The following is an 18233-nucleotide window of genomic DNA, read 5'->3' as shown; positions in this document are numbered from 1 at the left end:
TAGCCTTCATGGTAATTGGTTGCCTTTTAAATATAGATTGAACTGGACATTTGCTGGTGGAAAGTTTCAGTGTTTGATTCTTTTTCTTAAAATTTAGAATGGAAGGTGGGATGTTTCAGTAATCATAGATAACAGTATCTGACCAATATTACTTTCAGTACTCTTAACATTTTTAATCTTTATAAATTGACCTGGGACTGCATTGACATCCTTATGAATCTCTGTTACTTTTTCTGTCCAGGTCAGGTGCAAGTAACAAATGGCAAAGGAATGCATTTTCTAACTTGCATATATCCAGATCTGAAATATCCCCTTTTAATGCAATAAACATTTACTCTCTCTGGATTGTGCATAACATTTCTTCTTCTTCTTTCTCCCTCACCTTCAGTGCTGAATGCTTTCAAATTCCCACTGTTGATTGGCATTGGGCTGTCCACAATCATTGGACTCTTATCCTGTCTGATTGGCTACTGCAGTTCCCGTTGGTGTTGCAAGAAGGAAGTTCAAGAAACCCGACGAGAGAGACGCCGACTTATGTCTATGGAAATGGACTGAGCTTCAAAGTTTAGGTGGATGCACATGTTTTTGGGAGGGAGGGGATTTTGGAAGGCCTGAGGCTACTCAGACCTCAGTGTGTCAAGCCAAAATGCCCTGACAACAATGTTTGACCTTCCCTCCTGGACCTAGAACTTCTCCTTTTACCAGTGTTTCACATTTAGAGCACAAGTAGTGTTTGTCAGCATTGAGCTCTTCTTCAAGTGGCACTTTTTTGAGGGATAGTTCTCCCCTCCCTCCCCCCCCCACACAGGCAAACTGTTCCACAGTGTGCTTCCTGCAGACCTTTAGCTAAGACTCACTATCAAGGCTTGTGTTTAAAACATTTTCTCTTGTTGATGGAAGATGGAATTGGAAGAGCTCAGAGGCAATAAATGTCTTCCTTTATAACTAGCTGATCCCTAGAGAAGAGAGAACGGGTTCCCTTACTGCGGACAGAATCTGGCGAGGAAATCCTCTTGTCTGCTGTTGGTGGGATTGGAATTCATCCTAAACTAAAACTTGGATTGTAGTTTCTGAAGTCTTTTTTTTTTAATAGTGCTGGTTTGGCAGCCCTGTAAAAGAAGTAGGCAGCAATACAAACCTTTTCTTACAGTGCCCTGCCTCCCACTGTGCTTCATATTGTGCCCACTATTATCATACTGATAAGAGGGGCTTGAGCTTCTGTGCCCTCAACATGAAGTGCTACCACTTTTTCCACTTCTGCTCACTGTGCTGGTGATTTTTTTCCATAATGAACATGTCACCTCTAGAAACTGGATGGAGACTGCTGGATGTTCTTAGGTGGATCACAGGTCTACCTAACCCAAGGACCAGAAGGTCTAAAATTGAAGCAGAATCTTCCTTCTACAAACATTCCTGACTCGAGGCAAGTAGAAAAAAAGTCACAGAGAGCAGTGTGCCATGACAGATTAAGGTGCACCATGACAAAGACCCCTGCAGATCAGTGAACAAGGATCTAGATCTGCAGCTTGTTATTGGGGAACTTACACAATTGGTTTTGCAGACACCAAGTAGACTTTGTAGGCATTGATCAGTGTCTGCAGGGTAGGGGGAGGGAGGGAGGAAGGAATACAGTGGATATACGTGGGGGATAGTGCTCCTTTTCTGGATTCCCTTGAGCATGCCACATAGTGCAGCATATCCTTTGCTGACACACTAGGATAAATGATCGTGATAGGGATCTCTGGTGCTATAGTAGAGGGACTTAGATCTTGTCTTCCACATACCTTTATCCCTTATCCAAGGAGCTGCCCCTGTGACTTAAGGCATCTAAATCTTCCAGCACAGCCAGCATATCTAAGCAATAAGAAGTCAGAACAGAGGCATTTTCAGAAAACTTTTGGCATTAAACATGTGTGACTTGAGTCAAGCCTAAGACTGAACATTCATGCAAAGAGCAAATAGTCATTCTACTCTATTGTGCTTGGAGGTGAAGTTGACCTGCAGAGTAAACTGGTTAATACAAGTTGAATGGAGATTGTGCACATACACAAGGAGGCATGCAGGATGTTATGCATGTCAACATCAACTTAGCCCATTCATCTGAAGGCACAGGCGGTGTTCATAAATCACCAGTTTCAGCTTGCGTTGACTCCAGTAGAAGATTGCTAGGTTTGCAAGCTTTAATTCTGGGGTGTCCAAACTGAGATTCCTGAAAGGTTCCTTGAGAGCTGCAGGAACCTGCTGGAAATCTGCAAACTTTAAAGTTGTATGGAGTCAACATGGCTAGAGTCCTCCAGAAGGCTTAGTAAATATGAGAGTTCTGGTTGGCTGACCATGGTAATCTGCCCCTTTGGGGCCTTCTCTGTGGCAACCCGTTTTTGCACTTGACATTTAGAGCATTGCCCCAGGTGGCTTATATTTAATCTGACATCCCACCCATCTAGACAAATCCTATGTCTTAACCTTTCATATTGCAAGCTAATGTTTTAGTTGCATTCTCCACATTGTCTTATTTCTTTCTTTTTTAAACTGGAGCAGAAGCAGTTGTCTAAAGCACAAATTATCCTTCCATGAATATTGTGTCTTGAGTCTTTCTGTTCTCACATTTTGAGGGATAAACAAAAACATTTAAATGCAATAATTATGAAATGGCTTAGCCCAGGAAAGTTTAATTTTCTTTGAACACTTATTGCACACTTTGCCTCTCCATGGAAAGAAACTCAGGGTTATTTTGGTTCAGGGATTCCCTGCCTTTCATAGCAAGGTTCTCTCAAGTTGTTGCCCACACTTCTTACACCAGAGGGTGGGGAGCTATTTTTCTTCTAAACAAATCTGGCTGATAGGTTCAACTGCTCCTTTTGATTTGGGATTATGCTTTCTCCCTTGTACTGTACTTAAGTATACCTTGAAGTAGTACCACTCCAGAGTCTCCTTCCAATTGTGCCAATTTTATATTGTTCCTCTTTTAAAAAAGTAGCTCTTCTGTCTCTCCAGAAAATACTTGTTGCTTCTGTTTTGTGTTAACTCTATCTGGTATCTCTGTGGAGAAGGAGTTGCATGGGATTCAGTTAGGTGTTCAACAGTATTTGTCAGAGTTGCAGTCGTGGACTCAACAGTCAAACATTCTAAGGGCTCCTGTCAATCCTGATTTGTCTCTTCTATGCTTCCAGCTCACAGTTGGGAATTCAGGACACTTGGAACACGAATTGGGTAACATTTCAAAAGCATATTTCTTAAAGGACAGGAAATCTTTTTGGTTGATTTTGAAGAAAGGTTTTAGGCACAGCTCTGGAAGCTTTTAAAGAAATGTGTTCAGCATGGCTTTGGAAGATATGAGTTGAACAGTTAAACGATGCTGTGTAACGTGTTTTTTACATTGAAAATAAATTGTCTTTTTTATAAAATCATGTTCTGTGGTCATTGTGTTAAATTACATGTTCCTCTCCTTTTAGATGTGTTCAATGTACTTTATGATTTCCACTGCATGGAGTGGTATATTATCCCATTTTAGTCAAAGGAAAATGAAATAATGTTGTTGCTTGTCTATGCTGTCAAAAGTAGCCCTGATCTTCATTCTTGACCAGTCCTCTATTTTGGAATGTCAATATTGCTGCATCCTGCTCTAAAATGATGCACTGAATATCTCAAAATCACCATTAGTTGATGCTTTACAGCCTGCTCTATATTGACTTGAGATGCCCCTGTAATGTTTTTCTCTCAAAGGGTTTTTTTTGTTTTGTTTGCAATCTCTTGCTTTACATAATTAGCACATTACCACAATTGTACCATTATCATTATTGAATTTGCCAACAATAACGAATTGTCCCGGAAGTTTGTTAATATGCTTGTTCTTTTACTATACACATTTAAATTCTATTGAGTCTGAAGCTGAATATTTAGGATAGTTAGGTTGGTTTGCTAGGTTCATTGATTTTTTCCCCATTTTTTATTTGGTAGTAGTTATGTTCAGGGAATGGTACTCAGCATATTTTGAGTCTGGGGCAGTGAGCTTCAGCAGGATCTTTCTGCCACATGTAGGCTGCAGTTTTGAAACTGATCAGAGGACCATCATGGGAGGGTTGTTCCCAGCTACCCCACACCTTGCCTTTGCAAGCGGCTACGGGAGCACTGAGCAACATCATGGGAGAGGTGTTTCTGGGACTAAGATGAAACTGTGACTCTCCCTTGCTAATGGATGCTGCTTGTTATTTAAGATTTTTTTTTTGTATGTTACTATATTTGCTCTCAGGCCTGGCTCTAGGTGCAGTCCCGGTGGCACGGGGCGCCGGGGCGCCAGGCTGGCAGGGGGGGCGCTGCGCGCTGCGAGGTCGGGAGCACCGGAGCTGTTGTTTTGCTACATTATTACAAAATTATTTAAAATGTATTCCTGCTTTCTTTGTCTTCCTGCTTTCTTTGTCTTAAGCCGCTTGGAATATGTTTGTTTGTTTTTTGCAGAAAAGTGGCATGCAAATAAAACGAATGAGTGATGTGTTGAATGAGTTAGATCTGTGCCTGTGTGGCAGTGAAGCTCATTAGCTAAGCCACAGTTAAGTGGGCACATGTTTTGGGACTCTGATCATGACCTGTTTCCCTTCTTATCCAGAACTGCTTGCAATTTTCTTCTCAAGATGAAGACAAGCGAAGGCATCTCTATATATCTTGACAGTTCAAGCTGCGCATCAAAATCTGCCAAGAGGCCTTGCAGAAATACTCCTCTCAAGCCCTAATTTCTGTACCACTTACTTGCTTTTGTTCTTCTTTGCTCCACTTTCCTTCTTTTTCTGACAGATGAATTAAGTGGAATGGCTGGATGCAGAGGATGGCAGAGCTGCTGTTTTATTAAAGATTATGTAGAAGAGGAAACTTGGGCACATAAAGCTTTTCTCATCCCTGAACGGCAAAGTCCTGCTGACATAATTGCCTCTCTTACACTGTGATGGTCTGGATCTGGGAGGGTTTCTGTGGAATCCCTCGTCACAGTCAAACCCAGGCATAGGCAAACTCCGGCCCTCCAGATGTTTGGGACTGCAATTCCCATCATCCCTGACCACTGGTCTTGTTAGCTAGGGATGATGACGAAAGTGTCAGCTGAGTCCTATTTGTGGGAATTGTAGGTACGTTCCTATAGCCCTGCCTGGGGAGAATTCATGGCCAGGGAGGGAACGCTTCAATGTTCCAGAGTCTTAGAGATTAGTTTTTGTGCCAATGAAATGATTTATATGCCTAATTCTAAAATTGTGTGGCCACAAAGACTGGAATCAAGGCATCTTTGATGGTGAATAGCATAATCCAAGGGACTAAGCCAGGGGTAGGCAACCTAAGGTCCATGGGCTGGATGCGGCCCGCTCGCCTTCTCAATCTGGCCCACGGACAGTCCGGGAATCAGCGTGTTTTTACATGAGTAGAATGTGCCCTTTTATTTAGAATGCATCTCTGGGTTATTTGTGGGGTATAGGAATTCGTTCATACCCCCCAAAAAATATAGTCTGGCCCACCACATGGTCTGAGGGATGGTGTACCGGCCCAAGGCTGAAAAAGGTTGCTGACCCCTGGACAAAGCCATTCAAAATTTGGAATGACTTTTGAGTTGCAATAGTGGAATCCGGATTCTGTCACAGCCCCATAAAAATCCCTATATTTGACAAATAACCTCTGAAGGGAGTCTGTCCTTGACTCATGGTATCCACTAGATCTTACGGATGGGCATACAAGTGCTTGTTTCATCTACTTCTCCATAGGAAGGCTGAGTTAGATGTTCACTATTTGAGGCTGACCCTCATGTCTCCTCACTATACGTTATTAGACACTTTCAGCATGGTGTTGATTGAAGCTGCTTGTCTTCTGAATATAAAGCATTGAGGGGAAACCTTGAAAACATGACCAAGTCTAATTCTATGTCAAATGTTTGCAAGGAAGGAGAGAACAAATGAAGTTTTGTTCTAATAAATGTTTGACACTTTAAGGCACTTGTAGCTTTTGAGAGGGTCTGAATCGTTCTTCCTGAACGAAGCTTAGCCTTCGTGTGAAGTGAATGAGATGCACTGAACTACGATGCGCAATCTGCTCCGTAGCTGTTACGTTTCTTTGTTCCAGAGTTGTTTTAAATCTCTGTGTTTATATACAGGTCAGTTTATGCAGCGGAAAGCTTCGGGTTTCTCTCTTCTTTTTACTGTTGGTTGATCCATCTACTTCCCTTTCAGAAAGCACAAACGTGAATGAATATAAAAAAAGCACAGACCTGATCAGAGGCATTTATAAAAAGGGAGGAAAAAAGAACTCCAGGCTTCCAGACAAAGCTGTTGAAAATCTAATGGACCTTGAGAAATAGAGACAGACGCCTGTGGGTAGTCCCTTCTAAGCAAGTTAAATTTTCAGAGCAGCAGCAGGAAGAGAATCCAGTTTATATCGCATGTGGGGTTCTATTAACAATCTGAAACAAAAGAATCACTTAGTGTTGATGGGAATGAAGAGAAGCTTTTGAAATCAGGTTAGCAATAGGACTTATTTGTATATGCATATTCATCACTTGATTGCTTGCATCCATTAAAACAGGTGATGTTCACTCTCTTAAGATCATGCATACCCCTAAACATTTTGTGAATCTTTGCACTTTTGTCCATTTGCTGTATTTATTTTTCCCGATTTGAACTTATAAAATGGTGGTTTTCTTGAATCAAAAAAGGAATACCCCTAAATGGTTTTTTTAAGGGGAAAAAAGTACTGGTAATTGCTATATATGCAGCAATCTTTTCTAGGAGTCCAACAGACTCCCTCCAACAGACTCTGCTCTGAAGGCAGCCCTGTTTAGGGAAGTTTTTAATGACTGATGTTTTAATGTATTTTTAATGTATTTTTAATCTTTTGTTGGAAGCTGCCCAGAGTGGCTGGTGAAACCCAGCCAGATGGGTGGGGTAATAATAATAATAATAATAATAATAATAATAATAATAATAATATATTATTATTATTATTGTTATTGTTATTATTACTACTACTACTACTACTACTCCAAGTCCTAACTGAAGATAAATATGTTGGATTGCAAAATGACTCAAGTCTAACAACAAAAGTTATTTTATTGTTCCCCACAATGTTAACGTGAAATCCTCATTGGGCTCATCCAAAATCTAGAAATCACTGTGTTCCTGAAATTCTGCTGCTTTGCAGTCACTGTCTGAAATTTGCCTTATCAAGTTGTTGTTCTCTGCTGATTTTTTTAGATGAATAATAATTGATGGCTGTGCATACTTTTAAATCCTGCCTTTTTAATAGTCATTTAATTTCCCCCTTCTAAATCTTCTGCTTCTAGAAATGCTGTAATGGAATCCAAGCTTCTGTCAATCTAATTAGTTTTGAAATGCAAGTATCTCCAGAACTTAGAGACCTAAATAAGCAGCTTAATATTAAAATCCAGCTTCTTTCCCTAGCACTTAATACTTTTTATAGCAAAACTGGAATTATTGTTAAACAGGCCTCTTATTGCTCCTGCCTCCGTGACAAATGGAGCAAAATGACCATACTGTAATAGTATGTCATGAGGTTGGAGGGAAGGCGATCAGTTACCTGTGACACCCCTTCAGCTCTGACCATCTGGAAGCTGAACTTTTTAAAGATTATGATTCTTAATAAGATGCTAATGCAGCTGCAAATCCCAATACAGACGAGATTTAAACATGTTATGCAATACTTTCTAATACCATGCTAACGCCTAGTTAGGCAAGTCCAGCAGTGGATAAAAGTGAGGCAGTAATCTTTTTTTATTTTTATTTTTGACAAATGCTACCATAAAACGAGCAGTCCTTTGGTAATGAAGTTTTTAACAGCAACAACAGCTGATATTGTGCATCCCTCTTTGACCCTCTTTGTTTTTTATATGCTCCATTTCCCTTTTAAAACAACACAGTTTTGTCATCTACAGTTGTGATATATTCGACAAGAATGAAAATGTGTTCTAATGACTCTGACGTCTAGCAAGACCCAGAGAAGCATGGGGTTTTTCAGACCCTTACGTATACTTGCTAAATATCAGGCAGTTGCAGGCATGGAGTAGGCAGGGTCTCACTGAAGGGCCCCTTTCAGAATGGTCTTTTATCGTGGGTGTATTCTGCAAAGTGTTCACAGTATTGGCTTGCTGGAGAAGGTAAAGCGTAACAAAAACAGGACAAAAATAAACCAGAACACTTGTGGTGTTAAGAAAAAAACCTAATGGACTTCAGCAGGAAGTGACATGATAGGCAGTTACTGGAAATGAAGCAATGTGACCACCACAAAACCTTTTGCAGGTACAAACATTACTGAAAGCGGGATCGTGCGTGACTTGCCCCAATAGCATCATGCTTGCAAGTAATCGTGAGTGTGCAATAAAAAGGATGTCTGGAGAGGTTCCAAGTTGGGAGGGGGTCTTTCGCTAAGGGCATAGGAGAGCTGGTGCGTGTTTGGCTGAAAGTAAAAGGCAGAGGAAGGTAAGTTCTTAACTGGAAACAAAATTATTTGAGGGGGAAGTGTCCATGACATCAGAGATACTTCTTTTTGCAGAGACTTGAGAAAGTTACATTGCATGTAAGAAGTGGTAGTACTGATTTTATGTTATTACTTATTTATATACAAAGATCATAAGATGGCTCGCAACAAAAATTCAAAACTGCGAACAGAAAAAACATACCTTCCAGTAGTACCTAAGTTTGTCATTGGTATGAGCTTTTGTGTACTTTAAAGTCTCTAAGGTGCTACTGGAAGGAATTTTTAAATTTTGTTCTGCAAACGAAGCCACCACAGAAAAGGCCCTTTCTCATGTTGCCACCCACCGGACCTCTCGTGGAAGAGGCACATGAAGATGGAGAGTCTGGCCTGCCACATTACCAAGTCTGCTATGCCACTTTCCTTGATGACGGCAAGACCTTCTGGGAAGCTATCGGCTTACAAATTTCCTCTCTGCAGTCATCAAAAGTGCTGGACAAGAAAGAGGAACATGTTTTCCCCTCTTCAGAAAGACAAGAGTTGGTCCTTGCAGTTGTGTATTGTGCACACTTTTGTAATGGCACTTAAACCTGAAACTGTCAATTCATTTAGTATCCGAGTGCCGCACATAGTTTATGCACCCATCCTTATAATGTATCTATCCTCACCTATCAATGTTATCTCTTACTAGCCACAAGACCCATTCAAGGATGACAGGAATATCAATTTCCAGAGTGGTACAGTTGTGTTCATATGTTACAGCAAAAACAGAGTCTTATGGCACCTTAAAAGCTTATGGCAAACACTTCATCAGACACAAGAAGTGTAATCCTGAGTTACGTATACACATACACATATACATATATATATACACATGGTTGGATGGTCAGGGCAAAATTAATTACAGAAAGGAGAAATTGATAATTATGGTATTAATAGAAACCATTCATAAACAGTTGTTGTTAACTTAGGTATCCTGGCATTGGTAAGCAAATTAACACTTGTAGTATGATTATTATTTTTAAGGAAACTGTGATCCCTATTCAATTCACTGGTGATAGAATGGAATCCCTCGTTGAATTGCTGCTTCATGTTGCTGCTGCCCTGTTGAAAGTTGCTTTGTTCAAGAATTCATTCATTCATTCACTCATTCATTCATTTTATTTGTATGCCATTTTTCCATACAAAAAGTCATGCTCAAAGCGACTTACAACAAAGGAAACAGGAATACTTTTCAAACTCTATGAGAACAACCTCATCGTAAAATAGCAAAACAAGAGCAAATGTAACATACAAAAACCCCACATTTCAATACTATAAATATAACAAGATTACTTAAACAACATGCAGCATTCAGTAGCAAAAATAACAAGGTAGCTTCACACTTTCACCATTGTCCTAGAAACACCCCCCTCATAAAGAACGGCCACTTTATAGTTATAGAACAGGGATGAAGAACCGGCCAGCTCTTTACCTGGCCCTGTCACTCACATGAAGTTGACATCAGTTGATTGGCTAGTGGTTTGTCCCACCCACCTGTCTAAATCTCTTTATCAGCAGCTCTCAAGCACTTGGGGCTTTGCCAGCACTTTGGGAAGTGCCAAGCATAGGGCTGGCAAAGCACTTTGCATAGCTGTTCCTGCTTAATAGCCACCTGGCTGTGAGACACTTAGGAACCACAGCTGGATCACCGTGATGCAGCAAACAGGTGTTGGGCCTGCTTTCCCTTTCAAATTCACCATTGGGAGTGTACTTTAAGGCTCCCAATTGTGAGCTGACACCTGTGTCTCTGTCTGCTCCACACCTGATGCCACATATGGGTATGATTTGGGGGGAAACAGCCTTGCAGGCCAAATTTGAACCCTTGGCAGGCCATGTTGGGCCCACTGGCTGGAGCTATTGAAGAGTTCAGGCAGGGGTCTCTTCCAATCCTACCCAGAGATGTCCGAGACTGAACCTGGGACCTTGTGCATGCAAAGTAAGACTGAATTGACAACTTCTGTATGAGGAATTGGGGAGGGGGGAGAGCACCACCTTGTCCTTTACCTATTGCAGCAAAATTTCTTGGGTTGGCCCCGGATTGTTCAGCAATAAAGTATTGTTGACACCGAGAGACTTTTTTGTACTTTTATTTCTGCTGAAGTACTTTTATTTTCACTTCCATTCACAGAAGGAAGGTCAGCAAACAGGAGCACCAAAGGTACATTCTACAGCATCATTGATTGCTTTGTAGCTGATTTATAGCTTCGGTTGTTAATGCAAGATGAACACGGGCTTCCTCAGCTTAGCTGAGCTGAGCCTATGGTCAGACCCATGTTAGAGAGGTAAATAAAAAAAGGCCTTGAAGGGTTTTCCTGAGTGCTTGGAATGGATTATGTATCAACACAGATGGTAGCTCTTCAACAAATAGTGTCTAAGCCATTTTCATGCTATGTAAAGAAACAACACGTGAATAAGCAGCATCGTTTCAAGGCTGGGACTAGACAGATCCCACCTCCACACCTCATGGCGGTGGCATAAACACGGAGTCAGTGAAATGCAGCGGCATACTGTGGAGACTTGTAACTGAGAAGCAAACCTACAATAACCGTATTTAAAGCACTATGCGATGTTGTTGTTGCTTTAAAAAAATCAACCAGTAATAAGCAGACTAAATGCCCAGCAATAAAGTCAAGAGCATTTTAGCGTAGTGTTGAAATGCCATCAAGGAGGAAGTCGATTGGATCTTCCTAAATGAAGGAGTTCCATAGCACATAGAAGCTGCTCTATCTCTTCCCTGTTCCCACCTCTAAGGGCAGACAGACCCGGCCTACACTGCCTCCAGCAGCAGGATCCACAGGGGGCGGCAGATCCAGCACCCGCAACAGCAGCCACAGCTTCTCTTCCAGTTGTCAACCCTTCCGACTGCCCCGAAGGCAAAGAGAGAGAGAGAGAGATCAGAGAGTGAAGTCCTGCAAATGCCTCCCTTTTGCTAAGAATCCATCCCAGGGAAAGGGAGACATTCCTGTCCAGCATTGCTTCCTGGTTTTGCAATCGGCAAATGCAGTTAGCATTTATCACTTCCATTCCTATGCTTGTTTAAACAATGATGCTTACATACCAGGAAGTGTGACTGCAACCTTCATTTTCATTTACTGCCTTGCATTGGTCTACTTCCTCCTTCTGCCCGGCTCATGAGTCCCCTTCATTTGTAAACAAACCACCTGCATTTCAGTGGAGTTACTTTCAAGTGCAACATGTGTTTCTCCCCCAAAATGTGCAGTGTTCATAGCTCCCTGTGCCAGTTGCTGGTGCTGACTGTCCCCCCCCCCCAAGATTTTTTTTTGGTGTTTTGTACCGGGGGGGGGGGAGCCATCTCTGTGCAGGCTGCCACTGCTGTCTTAAGCACAGAAAATTAAGGTTGGGGGGTAGCGGCAGTCAGCATCACCTCCTTTCCCCTTCCTGAACTTTATATTGAATGAGAGAAGCAATGTGGTTTATGCTGTGACCTTTGAATCTTCCATGTGTGTATTCTCGGGGCACAATTTTCTAATTCACCTCAGGTGCCCAAATCCCTCAGGCTGGTCCTAAGGTCAGACCAGACCTGGAGGCTTCCTAAATCCTCTAAGGAAGGACCATTGCTTTATTGGGGGGGGCATACCCCTAAACATTTTGTGAATCTAAGTTTAGGTTTGAAATACTGACATATTGCAGTATTTCAATATGAGTAGGAAAATGAGAGCACCCTTAAAAAATTTTTAAGAGAAAAACCACTGGGTAGGACCATATGAAGGGCCCAGGGACCAAGGGATGAGGAGGTTTAAAGATACTACTTGAACCACAAAAAGCATTAAGTCAGATGCTCAGAAGGCATGTTAAAGGCCTATAGCTGCATGCGCTGAGCCAAGTGCGTGAGTCTTTGCCACACAATTGGCTCACTTCCTCCCTCTTGGCAAAAAAAGCCATTTCCTGAAGTGGGCCATCTAACACACACACGCATATCTAAGCCTTGGAAAGGTGGGGTGGGAAATATTATAAAAGGGCAAAACACCACAGTCTTTCTTAAATCTAACTCCAGTGAGATGCATGAGGCAGTTCCCCACAAACCTCAGCCTGCCCTCACTTGTCTGCCTGCTCACAACCAGAGCCACTGCCTGTCAAATTCCTCCTCTTCAGTCTCAGTGCCTTTGTAAAACTTGGCAGGGAGGAAGATGGGGACAAATGAGAATTGGTTGTCTCTGCTTGTCATTGGCTCTGGCTCCCCCTACTGTTGAGCTCCCAGCCTTCTGCCCTACTAGTCTCAAATGCCACCAACCACCATTGCCTAACTCTGAACAAATGTGGGATTGCTTTCAAAGGAAGTAACTGTGGGTAGCCCATGTAAAGAGCCCCCAAATGAACTTGCAAATGATCTGAGAAAGTTTTAAATCGATGTACCGCTCAGGAAATCTGGGAGCAGGTTCCTGCTCCTCGGGTGCAAGCGGGGAGCACTCACCAGGACACGACTGAGCAATCTTTTCATACAGCCATACAGAATTTTCACACCGATGAGCCAGTTGTTTTTACTGGATGTATGTAGGGAACAACTTTTTATACAATCAGTCATTCATTCATTAAGAAGAATATACCAGACTTTAAAGTGTTCCTTGTTCACAACTGTAACGCTAGTGAATGGGAGCTGCCCTCGAGAAACCACAGTTGGCTATTGTACCCCTAGAGGGCGCTAAAGTAATGCTTGAAATCTATCGCTTGTTATGCTGGGGGGAGAAACTTGGGAAACGAGCTCAAATGATCAATATTGGCACACATCAAATAATAGCCTTGGGAGCCTATGTAATTTTGTGCAGTACTCTTTCTAGGACTGCTTAATTTCTATTCTATACATCTTATTTGTTCTCTTATTTCCTGCCAGTGTACCCAGATGCAAAAACACACACACCAAAAACAGGGCTCCTGTTCCCTTTAATAGTACTGTGTTTTGGAAGGAGAAATTCAGCAGCTTATTCTTACTCCTTCAAGACAAGCAGCCCCTTCCAGAATTCCTTTATGAAACCAAGAGGTACAGGTGCCCTGTCCTTTTCCTCATCGGATCTCCCAATTTCTCCTGTCCTGTTAACTTGGGGATACTGATGTACATATTCAGTATAGAGTTTTGTAAAGAATAAGATTCTCTTCTGTTCAGCTGCTTGGTCTTGCAAGCGCTGCTGAATATTTGCATGCATCTGTTTATGGGCTGGCTACTTTAGGAAATCTGAAGTGTGTATATAATGTGCAGTAATTTTAGCAGGAAAAAACTCATAAGGATCAAGGAGTGATATAAGAATTAGGGGGAGGAAAGATTTGTGTCATGGACAAAGAGATTTTTTAGAAAGTCTATCGTTTCACTTAACCTTAACCCTAATTCTGTCCCATTTCTGTTTGAAATTTATTATTAATCTGGAGGATTTTAAACTGAATTTTGGGACAAAGGTAGAAAGTATTCTTTTAATCCCACAGTAGATAAGAAGAGCATACAAAGGCCTGCTGGATGAGGCCAATGGCCTATCTAATCCAGCACCCTGTTCTCACAGCAGTCAGTGGTCAGAGCAGTCCCAGAAAAGAGCACAGAAAATAAAGTGATGGCAGAAATTTGGAATGCCTGACAGTGAAGCTTTAAAAATGACTGTAAACATCATGAAACTCATAATAGCATTGCAGGAAATCAGGCTATGTAAATACTGTAATATGATGTTGGATTTCTACAATCATCAGCAAAGAAAACCATCATTTGTGGATGTCCCTAAAGCACCAGACAAATTTATGATTCTGTCATGCAAGATTATTAGTTCTAGGTTCCCCCACCCACAGCCAATGCAGAATTCCATTCTGCATTCCTACAGTTAAAGATCCAAAGCTCAGCCATCTATTAACATTATCTGACAGATAGTGGGTCAAAAATCCATCACTAGGGCCTGGAAGTGTTAACTGCTAAAGATGTTTTAGCTGTGGGGCAGAGTTACATCCTAATTTGCTTCTGCTTTTGTCCTGGAGTAGCTAAGGAGTGTCAAGAGTGCAGCCAGGATATAAAAATGGGGTGGGTGGTGGTGGGTTTGCTACTACCTGCATATTGTAGACCCCATTTTTATGCATAAGCAGTGCTTTTTTCTGTGGGGACGCAGGGGTGTCCATACCCCTAAACATTTTGTGAATCTTTATGTATCCCCCCCCCCGATTTGAACTATAAAATGGTGGTTTTCTTGAGTCAAAATGAGAGTATTCCTAAACACTTTTTACGGGAAAAAGCACTGCAAATAAGGAAGTTGGCAAATCACCCAAGAGATATATACCACAGGCTAGCTGGAGCAGGTAAGAGTCATTAGGTTAATGGACCTCCTTGTGAATACACATGCATATTTATGGTGAAGAAGAAGAAGAAGATATTAATAAAATATATCTTTCCCAAGAAACTTTGCTGTGAAACCAAAAACAGGTCCTCATTTCTGAGAGTATTGTTTGCATGTGCACTTTTACTGTATAGGACAGGATAGGATAACTTGCAGCTCGCAGTCCCAGCAACCCTCACCAGCATAGCCAATGGTCAGGGCTGCTGGGAATTGAAGTCCAGCCACAACTGGAGGGCCACAGGTTCCTCATGCTTGGTGTACAATATTGTGGGTTTTCTCCTTCAAATGCAAAGATCCTGACATCTGATGGGAGGGCGTTCCACAGGCAGGGTGCCATTGCCAAGTAGGCCCTCTGCCTGGTTCCCTGTAGCTTCACTTCTTGCAGTGAGGAAACCACCAGAAGGCCCTCGGAGCTGGACCTCAATGTCCGGGCAGAACGATGGGGGTGGAGACGCTCCTTCAGGAATACTGGGCTGAGGCCGTCTGAGGATAAAGTGGGAGAGGACCAAGCATGTTACTCTGAGCCTCATGGAGGAAGGTGGGATAGAAATGTCACAGATCAACAAATGTGCAAACAGCAGTCTCTTCCACGCAATTTGCATTTCAGATTTCAAGTAAACTACAATTTTTTAAAAGTAGCCAGTATCTGTCTTAATTCTTTAAGTGAATCATTTTTTCTTTCTTATTGACTTGAAATGAAATCCAGAGAACATGGATTGGTTTACAATCTGTATTTCAGTTTCAAGTTACTTAAATGGCACATATGCAAGTGAGTTATTTAAATGAGTACTGATTTCAAGTGGTAGTTTTGCAACCCTGTGTGGAATTGTGCAGGCAAAGGAAACCAGCCTTTCATGGGGCGGTCACCTTACTCTAACACAATGCTCCTTTCATAAATTCATCCAATTCAAACAAAAGCTAGGGCACTTTAATCAGTGGGTGGGTTAGGCTAGAGATGGGAGGTATAATAGTCCCCAAATCCAAACACTCTGTCCTGTGCCATTCATTGCTTTCGGTATGAGCTAATAAGTGTGACCAGGAGAAGTAATTAAGAGGGACAGGAAACTGAGAAAGAGAGGCGTAGACTGAAGTATTCTGTATTTGGCTATTAAACTAATGAGAATGTGGTGTTAGACTCCCAGGGAATCCATAATTGCAATTCCAACCCTGCAACCACAGCTTAAAAATTCAGCTGTCGCTATATCCATCACAACCTACCATCCTTGCCTACAAACCTCTGGTGAACATGGGGGTTAGAACTCAATTTTGCCTGTGGGGCTAGCTTTCTTCATATATATGGGTTAGTACAAACTAGTGCCGGGGAGCTTTCTGGTTCTACACTGCAGTGCTCCTGTTCCCTCAGCAAAGGAATCCCAAAAGCTTATCAAGTGAGAAACCAGTTGAGGAGTTTATAAGGCACAGCCATAAAAGTTAATTGAATCAAAATCCTATTTCTAGAGCACAGACTCTAATGAGGTAATAGATACTGCAGGGCAGGCTCTCAATCCTTCCATTAAGACTCCTTGTGTTAAAGGAATCTATGGGGGGGTGGAGAAGGGTTGTTTTCTATACAAGAGGCAGAGAAAGAAAATGGGCAGCTTCCTAAAAATCTCTCATTGGCCCCTAGAAGCCAGTCTTTGCCAAGATCAAAACCAGATGGTTGTGGTATGTCATGAAAATGCCACTGCATTCAACCAGTATATAAACACCAAGGTGGTCTTTATGCATTTTTGTGTTGAAATGAGATCAGTCTTCAAATGTGAAGTACATAGGGCTGCACTGGGGAAAATTAAATTCATTTATCTAATCATCATTGCAAGAAGTATGCCTCTCCCACCTGGAGTCCTTTCAAAATTATTTGCAAATGCTAAGGTGGTGTTCATATTAGCTGTGGTGTGGTAGCATGTCTAGACTCAAAAATAAATTGGTCACAGTCCTTGAACTTCCTTGTCATAGGAACAGGGATGTTTGAAGTTTTTATTTATTATTGTTGTTATTATTGTACTAATATTGTTGCTGTTTAATTTTCTGGGTGTTAATGCTGCTGTTCTTATTGCAATGAATTTGTGATCTTTAAAATATTGTGTGGCTGTTTTATTTATACTGTTGCTAGGCAGATCCAGCCTCCAAATAAGAGGAGGGGCAGGATAGTGGATATCCTGAAGGGGGGAGGATTATGTTTAGGGGAGGTGCACGCCTTGAAGTTACACACCAGTCACCCAAGCATGCCCCATAGCTATGAAACGCTTAGGTTGGGGTCTGGAAGCCCTCAAGTACTGGATAACATAATAGAGAAAGTTGGGTGTGTGGAGAGGTACCCTTTCCCTTTTTTCTGAGACTCCCCACTCCCCAACAAGCTCCGAAGACTCCTGTAAGGCTCCTTGTCTGTTCTGGAGGAGTTGACCTGGGAAGACAGCACCATGGAGAGCTCCTAGTGAGCAACTTGCTCCAAGGAAAGTTGGAAATGAATTGAGGCCTTTCAAACCTCTGCATCCAGTCCACCTCTGCCAGACGCCACCCACTTTTGGATAATTGAAATCTCTTACAATGCCACCCCACTGGACTGAAGGCAGGTATGTCTCCTGTGTTCCATGGCTTCCTGTCTGGTGTGTTCCCTGGACCATTCAGCTGGTGAGACACATTGTCCAAGTTGTTGCTGGACAACGAGGTCACGACACACCCAGGCTAGCTGGAGCCTGGGACAGGAACACTTTTCCTGGGGGCTGAGAATGTACTGAACCTTTCAATGGTGAGTCTCACTGGTACCCCAATAATCAAATGCCACAGACATACAATAGGTGATGGACATCACATCCACCCCCAACCTGGAAGCTTCCAGAGGCATTTAGCTAACCACTGATATAAACAAAACTTTGGATGAATTTCTATTTTCATATGAAGATGAAAATGCAAGCAATAACAAGGAAGAAGGTCACCAATTACAAAAAGAGCAAATTAAACTCACCGGTCCATAGGCCTTAGTTTGTATGTTTAAGAATCGGTGCCCGTTTTGCTTGTTTTCTTCCCCTCTCCCCATCCCCTTTCTCCTTTGTGCCATGTCTTTTTTAAAATGATCTGTGAATTACAGTAAAATAGCCTGAATAAACACTCCCTAACAGTTGAGAGAGTTTGGTTGTCTAATGATGCAATCCTATACTTACTTGCCTGTTCAACTCAGTAGGTTTATTTCTGAGTAGACACACATTTTCTTTAAAAATAACTTTTATCATCCCCAGACAGGATGCCTAGTGGTCAGGAATGGTGAGAGTTGTTGTCCCTGCAGGGTAACCAGTTCTCCCTCCCTGCTCTAAGTTAATGTATGCGGCTTCTTCTATGCATTTCTGAGAAACATTGCATCTTCAGTCTGTCTTCTGTGAAAAGACAGGAAGCCACAACAGCATTGTGACAGACAAC

The 18233-nt window shown here is 42.0% G+C and overlaps 1 protein-coding gene across 2 annotated transcripts in view; it reads left to right on the top strand.

The window, feature by feature from the left end:
- The window catches only part of PTGFRN (prostaglandin F2 receptor inhibitor), an 88957-nt gene extending 87871 nt beyond the window's left edge, over nt 1-1086 (top strand). For both annotated transcript variants that reach the window (XM_035114819.2, XM_035114817.2), the window contains one exon: nt 389-1086. In XM_035114819.2, the coding sequence (XP_034970710.1) occupies nt 389-555 (167 nt within the window). In that variant the 3' untranslated portion in view covers nt 556-1086. The remainder of the gene's footprint in view (nt 1-388) is intronic.
- The last annotated feature ends 17147 nt before the right edge of the window (nt 1087-18233 follow it).

This window comes from Zootoca vivipara, chromosome 4, assembly GCF_963506605.1.
Source record: "Zootoca vivipara chromosome 4, rZooViv1.1, whole genome shotgun sequence".
Classification (NCBI taxonomy): Eukaryota; Metazoa; Chordata; class Lepidosauria; order Squamata; family Lacertidae; genus Zootoca; species Zootoca vivipara.
This window is presented reverse-complemented; position numbering and strand designations above follow the sequence as displayed.